At 36.8% G+C, this 9,131-nt stretch overlaps 1 protein-coding gene across 1 annotated transcript in view; it reads left to right on the forward strand.

Annotated features, from left to right (window-relative positions):
• Positions 1–2,885: 2,885 nt before the first annotated feature.
• LOC107758495 (ancient ubiquitous protein 1-like) overlaps positions 2,886–9,131 on the forward strand; it is a gene marked incomplete at its 5' end in the record, with an annotated part of 12,464 nt that continues 6,218 nt past the window's right edge. Inside the window, 5 exons of the mRNA XM_016576232.1 lie at positions 2,886–2,958; positions 5,417–5,490; positions 5,883–5,949; positions 7,264–7,387; positions 7,494–7,637. Coding sequence (XP_016431718.1) covers positions 2,886–2,958; positions 5,417–5,490; positions 5,883–5,949; positions 7,264–7,387; positions 7,494–7,637 — 482 coding nt within the window. The remainder of the gene's footprint in view (positions 2,959–5,416; positions 5,491–5,882; positions 5,950–7,263; positions 7,388–7,493; positions 7,638–9,131) is intronic.

Here is a 9,131-nt window from a genome sequence, read left to right on the forward strand (position 1 = left end):
TTAAAGGGGTCATATGATGCTGTTAAAAAGAACATTATTTTGTGTATTTGGTGTAATGAAATGTGTTTATGCGGTTTAAAGTTAAAAAAACACATTATTTTCCACATACTGTACATTATTGTTTCTCCTCTATGCCCCGCCTTTTTGAAACGCGTCGATTTTTACAAAGCTCATCGGTCTGAAAAAGCGAGGTGTGCTGTGATTGGCCAGCTATCCAGTGCGTTGTGATTGGCCGAGTACCTCAAGCGTGAGACGGAAATGTTACGCCCCTCACATACTGCTGATGCCGTGTCCAGCCGGAGCGACGAGGCATAAACATTAAAACCCATTACAAACGAGGCATTTGTTGCATCCAGTGGGGACATAATTACTGATTATAATGACTTGTACTGTCTTTTTACGCGTTGCGTTGCATCGCGCCGCGTAAACATAAAACTCTTGTCTGCATTTGTGATCGGAGAAATGACAAACAACAAGTGCTACTCTACTGCCCAAAACTCGCGTTTGAATCATCAGTGGCAACGAAAAACACAGCGGCCTAGCGTGAGGGGAAGCCCCGGCTTAGTGTGCACTGAGGCCGGGATTGAGTGAGCTGAGGCGGGCTGGACTCCGCTTCGTCCACGATGAAAGCCGATCCGGCGATCCACCGCGCGAAGTTGATGTATTTCCTCAGCGACCAGCACAGATCAGCTCCAGGTATGACGAAGCGGATATCGTCCTCTTTTGGAAGGTCAAACAAAGTAGTTTCGCTTTCACAACGAATCACACAGTGCCTTCACGACATGGCGGCGGCAACAACAATACTACAGCGAGAATAAAAGTTACGCCTTCTTTCTTTGCGTGAAGATTTGGGCGGCGTTATGCAAATCTTCCCACAGAGCGACGTAGGTATGTTGGGGCGTGTTAGAACGAGCCGTTTTAGGTAGGCGTGGCTGACTCTTAACTTTTGTAAAGACTATCTCTTTGGATTTGAGACTTCAGTCTTTGCAACTTTACAGATCTTCTTTATGCACCAAGAGCTTGTAACACTCCAAAGAGAAAGGAAAAATTGAAATCGCATCATATGACCCCTTTAAAAAAAAAAGGAAAGAATGGGGGGACTTTAAGGAATAGTTCACCCAAAATTCTTTAATTATGCCATCATTTACTGAAACCTGAATAACTTACTTCTTTTGTGGAACATAAAAGAAGGTATTTTGAAGACTGTTGGTAATGGTTACCAATGACTTCCACTGCATTAACAAAAAAAAAAATGTTGCTCAAATTATCTTCTTTTATGTTCCATAGTTTATGTTGAATCAAATAAAATATTCCTTTCTAAAGCTACTATTTATAGTGTCTACTTAATACTTGCTCATTTAACACAAAAATGGCATTAAATAATCTTTTGGGTGTATTTTCACAGCCAAATGTAATTTGCGATTAATTAGATTAATTAATCGACACATCATGTAATTAATTATATTAAAAATTGTAATCGACTGACAGCCCTTATATATATATATATATATATATTATATGTTAATAACCCGTTAACGCAAATTCATTTTAACAGCACTAATTTTATTAGTGTACGTTTAACGCAGCATGCATTTTCTGTTTGACCCGTGGCCTAACCCGTAGTTGGAGAATTGGAGATGCACAGTGTTGCCAACGTAGCAATTCAGATTTAGCAACTTTTCAGACCCCTTTAGCAACTTTTTGTTTATTTTTTTTCAAAAAAGCACCTAGCGACAAATCTTTAGGGTTTGCCCAAACATTATTTAGTTTCTGAGACTCGCCAGTACTGCCGCGCGAGCGTGAGGTCTCTCTTTCCCACTGTGCACACACCTCTCTCTGCGCCTGCTCTGTTCAGCGAGCGGCGGAGAGGAGCATTGCTTTCAGTTAAAACAGATATTATGTTGCTTCTCTAATTTTACATGCAAGTATAGCCGAAATCACAGCACAGCTATTGTCTTTATCTTATGTGTAGCCTATTTGAATTTATCAGACGACGGCTTGATTATGAATCAGGCTTTTTGTGCAGATTAACATCTTGGAAGGGAGAGCTGGTTATGTAGTCGTAATGAGTCAAACAAGTTCTTTGAAAAACATCTATGACCTATGAAACATGTCTAGGCTTCGTGATCTATATGTTAACTATGGTTTCACTAATAATAAACATACATTTGCATAAAGCATCCATATTTGTCCATGCCCATGTTGATTAGAGTATTAAAAACTTGAAAAGTATTCATTTAAGGTACATTTAGAACAGATAAAAATGTGCGATTAAGTTAAAAGCGATTGTGATTAAGCGATTAATCACAAGTTAACTCATGACAATCGTGCGATTAATCGCGACTGAATATTTTAATCGATTGGCAGCATATATATATATATATATATATATATATTGTATATATGTGTGTGTGTGTATAATGTACTAATAAACTATATGAACTGTCTTTTTAAATGCTTCACTTACTATATGTAACAGTAATATTACTAAAAGATATCAAACAAGTCATTCATTTAACCAACCAGTCATTCATTTAATGTAAAAATACCCTGAATACTGTTTGTCATATCTCATCTGGTTTTAAATGTGACCATACTGTGCATAGACAGTCAGGTGCCTGATATAAATAATGTTTGGTAAGTAAGGGCTCTTGGTAAGTCTCTGGTGATTAAATGTGGATCTGTTCTGGGAGGGTTGCCAGGTCCTCTCTAAGCTTCCTTGAAGGGTCTAAGATGTGATCAGGCTTTACTGATCCTCAGATTTATACTTTACTGCCTGTAAATCAGCTGACACCCACTTTGCCATTAGCTTTTAGATGACAACATTTCCTTTCTCTTTAAGAAAGACGCCATTTTTAAAAGACCAACTTATACTCTCTCCTCAGCTCTTGGCCTTTCGCTGTGTCTGACACCATCCAGCCTGTGGCATTGCTGGTGAAGAGGCCTTTCATAGCTGTGGTAATTACATTCAAAACCTCTTTTGTAATCCACTGTTGTCAAATGATTGGTCATTATGGATGTGCCCCTTGCGGTTGCCAGGTATTTCTTGTAACCCTTTTAAATTCTCAAACATTACAGCAAAAATCTGATTGTTCTGAATGTGTATGTAATCCGACCTGTAGTTTTTATGTCATTGCTGCTCTTGTCATTTCTGTAAATCGCTTCGCTGTAAAACCATCCACCCAGACATTTAAATGTGACTGAACAATCGTGTCTAGTTTCCATATCTTTTTTCATCCTCAAGTTCCTGTTAAAGCACACAAGAGGGTCTTTGTGAGAGTGTGGCACATGAGGATATTTATAGCAGCACTGATAATAAGTGATTCACAGTGCAATAGAAAGGCGGATTGTCAAATGTCGACACATCGGCTCATAGTGACCTCTTGCTCCCATTACAGCATTGCAAAATGGGTTTATTTATTTTTGGGTGAACATTGGAGTATGTTTACGATCCATTCCCTCAGCTGCTGTATTGCATCAGGGTTTTCAGTCTTTTAGATGCCACATATGTTATGGCCATATTAAAATTTAAAAGGTGTAAGGGTGGTTTCTCTACAGTGGTGAAACCACCCTTACAAGGCAAAATTTGAAATATATGTGCGATCCAATTTATGCAGTGAAAAAAAACTAATATTATACTCGTGTAAAATATTATTTGGGAGATTCTTAGTTTCTCTTGTTACAAGCCTACACTTTTCCCTACATTTTAATTATTTTTATGTGTTCGATTTTTGTTATATATTTTTAGTGCTGTCAATCGATTAAAAATATCACACTTTTTTTTTCTGAAATTAATCGTGATTAATCCCACCTAATGTTAACGTTTTTAAATATACTTTTATATTGCGATAATTTCACATTCGATCTTCAAAGTAATGTAGAAACAACATAAAGACACTATATTTTCTATATTTGTTTAATGCCATCTTTTTTATGACTGAAGGCGAGTATCATTGATACCAATACTACTGATGTCTCTATGAAATTGTTTTTCCTCCTAATATTTTACTATAGCCATACACCATTACAGTGTAATTGAGAGCTATCAATTTTAACATTTATTAGCCTTAAAAAAATAACAAATTCTATTTTAAGCAAACTTAAAACAATCTTCACATAAACACATTATAATAAATGTCATATTTAGCTACCTGTGCACTTCAGCAAGTAGGAAATGTACAGAAATTGAATAAATGTATCAAACACTAAATTCAAAATTAAATATAGATGAATTCTTAAAGCTACAAAAGTTATTGATATCCTCTTTTTTTCTTTTGTTTTTTGATTAACAGACATCAAAGCAGATGGGTTATTAGGTTATTTGGCTGCTATTAATTTAAGAGCTGCCGCTGCTAAACGTGATGCGGATCTGACACGTATGCTCGTAGTTTAATTTGTGCTTTAATATGAAATGAAACGGGCTACAGCACACATCGCAGTATTTGTGTGGACAGTTGAAGAGCACGCACTACAAGGACAGTATTAACGGCTGACAGGACAGAACATTTTTTTTTTTTACTGACATATGGCCATCACAACATCTCATCTGACTGCAGTTCATTGTTCTACTGAAGCTCCCTCGTTATCTGTACCGTTTCCGCGCTCATTTGACTACTGCCTGACGCTGAGGCGAAGTGGAGTGCGCGTCTGAAAAGTCTCCCATTTGATGTGGTTGTAAAAATGTTCTGCATTTAAATAAACACAATTCTAGTCAAGAAAAAAGAGACAGAAACAGCAGCTGTGAGCAGGGTGGCCAACCCTAGCTCTGCCCATGCGTTAACTGCATTAAATATTTTTAATGCCATTAAACTGGAAAAATGAATTGCCTGATCAAAGTCATTTGATTGGTTTTGTTTGTCATGTCATCGCTTGGTTTTTATGTTATTGTATAGTACAACAGTAGTCATATTCTACAGTTTTTAGCTTTTTATTTGATACCAGGCTTTCTTGCATCGAAGATATTCCTTATTTTAGTTTTGACTGACCATTTTCAACCTGTTTGGCTATTTAGAGGTTAAACCCACTACTGTAGCTTTAAGTCTTATATATTTAAATGACCTCTGTTAAGATTTGCTTACCTTTTTGCATGTGAAAACAGCTGGTGCAGCTCGCACTGTTGTTCAGGATGGCATGGGGCGTGATGCTCAATACTGTATATAAGTGTTTTGTGTAAATGGGGCGGTCATATGTTAATGTGCTTATGGTTGTGATGGTAATTCCCGGACAGTTTCTGAATGACCTAACTTAGAAGCTCTGTAAATGATCTCTGTCAACTGGAAAGGGAGATTGCATTGTGAAAGTGAAAGTATGTGTATATAATAAGTGTCAAATCATCAACATGCACATAACTGTGTTCTGTTAAACACTAACATCTGGGATGATATAAAAGGTCTTTCTTGGTTTCTTTTTTTTTCAGAACACACCAGAATCCTCATGGCTGACAGAGCTGCTGTGGACCTTTTTTGTACCGTTCACAGTGTACCATGTAAGGTACTACATATTACAGTCTCTCCTTTGTCCAGTGGCAGTGTTTTAAATGTACAATCCTCTATTGCTGCTCTCGACAGGCCAGCACTGGTAATACGACAATAATGAAGCTTTTTAGTATTTAATAGCCTCAAGAGTCTTCCTGTGCATACTTGCCTGTTGCTAAATATATTAACTTCATTACTGTCCCTTTTGAATATTTGGTTAGTAAATACTTTCACACCATTGCAAATATTTTGTTTTATATAATGTTGACGTTTAAAAATAGATACTAATATTTAATGACAGTGTTTAATGTTGAGTGAATAAAGGAAGACTCAGAAGCATTGCGTCTTTCTGAATAGATCTCTGTACAAAAATGTAAGGTGTAATTGTTTTGAAATGCTCTCAACCAGATGGCTTCCACCACTGTCTAAAGAAGATGGTGAATCCCATCAAGAATTTGCCAGCAAAATACAAGAGGTTAAACTCTTTTCTTTCTATATTCTTGTGTTGCATTCTGTGTATTTTTTTCTCTTTCAGATGTCGTATGGTGGCAGTTTGCCATGATTGTTTTTATTTAAACAAAAAAGTGTCGCAATGTGCAGTGATTGTAGTCAAGGCCAGTTTTAAGGCCCGTTCACACCAAGCACGATAACTATAAAGATAACGATAAAGATATAGTTCTAAAAATCGTTCTCAATATTAAAGGGGTCATATGATGGCAGACGCATGTGCGCTTGGAATAAACAGACGATATCATTCGCTGGTCTGGACGGTAATATCGTTATCTTTATAGTTATCGTTCTTGGTGTGAAAGGGGCTTTAGTCTGATTAACATGTATAAATACTGGACGAAGCCGAGCTACCATCATATTTACATTATCATTCAGACGTTTTCGATTTTTTTCAACCTTGATCAATGCATTAAATTGATTTTAAAAAAGTGTCATTAAATACATCTTATAATGTTACAAAAGATTTCTTTTTTAAATAAATGCTGTTCTTTTGAACAAAGAATCCTGAAAAAAGTATCACAAAAGTGTCACAAAAATATTACACACATTCCCTATTACACAATGAAAATAATAAGAAATGTTTCTTGAGCAGCACATCAGCATATTAGAATGATTTTTGAAGGATTATGTGACACTGAAGACTGGAGTAATGATGCTGAAAATTCAGCTTTGACATCACAGAAGTAAATGACATTAAAATTCAAGAAAATTTCAAATACATTCAAATTCAAAACATTCATTTTACATTGTAAAAAATATTTCACAATATTACTGTTTTTACTGTATATTTGATCAAATAAATGCAGCCTTGGTGAGCATAAATGACACCTTCAAAAACATTTTAAAAAATCTTCCTGACCCCAAACTTTTGAATGGTAGTGTAGGTCTGTTAGTCAGATTTTTACAAAAAACAGAGTGTTGTGATTTCAGTTGGACTAAATCGTTCTTACAAGAATTATTGCATTAGTCCTACTGAAACATTTTAAATGCACGTAAATGCATTTACAGATCCTCTGCTTGTAGCCTGTTCAAAAATCTGCGAGTCATGCTTCTGTAGCAGTAAACTCTTTCTGAATTGCCTTGAAACTGAATGGATTTGAAACCATTTTCCAGTTATGTCATACTTAGTTGAATTGCCATTAAGAACATGTTCAAACAAACCATTATCTTATTGTCCGCTGACATGGCTTTTCATCTGCCTAACCTTCAGATCTATATCTTGTCCAGTTCAAAGCTTTGACTTGTTTTGGTGTGTCGTTTCATTGTGTCCCTTCATTAGCTGCTGGCCACCGAGCTGGGCGTGATCTCCACACAGATCACTAAAGCAGACAAAGCCGAGCACATCAAAAGAAAAAGACACACTGCCGCTCAGACTGCACATTCAAGTAAGAACGGATTCAATGGTGAGAAAGAAATTATGATGTATATATCCATTAAGTTAGATCACTGAATCTGTATAGTAGATGTATTATGTCATGTAGTGTAACATGAAACTATTTTTGTCTTCAGATTTAGGTGCCAGACCTCCCACAGTGGCACAGGGTTTCCTGGGCACAAATGCAGGAGCTGAAGACACACGAGTAGCACGTATGGCGCAGCAGGTGAAAGAGGTGCTGCCTGACGTCCCATTATCGGTCATCACCAGAGACTTGTGTATGTCATCCTCCCATGATGCTTTGCATTAACATTAATTATTAGTAGTAGTAAATGACCCAATAATGAAAATTTGCTAAAAATTTACTCACTCTCAGGCCATCCAAGACAGGGCTCGACAATAAAGGATTGCCCGATGGCCAGGGGCCAGCGTGAAATATGTTTGGAACAGTTGACAGATTTGTCAATTGCTATGTTGTCATCCACCTAGTTTTATGGATGGATGGAAACGCCAAGATGCGTGTAAATTAAAAAAATGTGCATAAAAAAACGTATGCACTCTATTAGGTAGGATTCATTTCTTATCCGGGAAGAAAATATTCGCATAAACTACGATGGAAACACTTTTACTGAATAAATTCCTTAATGCGCATCAAAAAAGATATGTGAATTTGCGATGGGACAGCATAAAACTGGACCAACCAACAGACCAATCTCATTTCACACCATCTGAAATGCTAGTTTTGTAATTCTAAAATGCTTGAGCAAAGTCTTGTCAAAGTGCTTCATTATAATTAACCCCCAGAACTGCGTTCCAAAACAGCAGGCTCCGAAAATAAGATAACATGACCTAGTTTCATCAGTGTGCTCTGAAGCTCGCAATGTATTGTATACAAAAAATATCATATGCAGTGCCTTCTCCTATACTGCAACAAAAAAAAAATTATAATATTTAGCACAAGTTACAGTGGAGAAAATATTTTTTGATCCCCTGCTGATTTTGTAAGTTTGCCCACTTAAAGAAATGAAGGGTCTGTAATTTTTATGGTAGGTTTATTTTAATGTATAGAGAGAATATCAACCACAAAATCCAGAAAAAACATTATATAAAGGTTAGAAATTGTTTTGCATTTCAGTGAGTGAAATAAGTATTTGATCCCCAAGCAAAACATGACTTAGTACTTGGTGCAGAATCCAACTGCCTTAAGATCATTAACAAGCTTCTCCCGTGTAGTTCTGGCCTGATCCCTCACCTTTCTCATGATCATACTTACCCCATGAGGCAAGATCTTGCACGGAGCTTCAGACCAAGGCCGATTGATGGTTGTTTTTGCATTTCTTCCATTTCCGAATAATCGCACTAACAGTTGTCTCCTTCTCACCAAGCTTCTTGCTGATGGTCTTGTAGCCCATTCAAGCCTTGTGCAGATCTACAATCTTGTCTCTGACATCCTTTGACAGCTCTTTGGTCTTCATTTCGGCATCGGCCGATAAGTTTTTCTGTTTGGCCGATGCGTTGACTTTTATTTTGACGGCGCTGAGAACGGCAGCGCCTGCGCACACAGTGCTCACATTCTCCTTGTTCGTTGTCGTCGTTAACAGTTCTGTCTAATACGGATAGAAGTCTGTCTATTAATCCAATAGAAGGGTTAGACAAAGGAATTAAAATACAAAGTATTATATAATTAGTAATAGAAAGGCAAACATTATAATACGTTCTCGTTTGCCGTCAGCATTCAGCAAATATGCATTTATATCATTTAAACAAATCTT

Source organism: Sinocyclocheilus rhinocerous, unplaced genomic scaffold (genome assembly GCF_001515625.1).
Source record: "Sinocyclocheilus rhinocerous isolate Xijiao unplaced genomic scaffold, SAMN03320098_v1.1 scaffold474, whole genome shotgun sequence".
NCBI lineage: Eukaryota > Metazoa > Chordata > Actinopteri > Cypriniformes > Cyprinidae > Sinocyclocheilus > Sinocyclocheilus rhinocerous.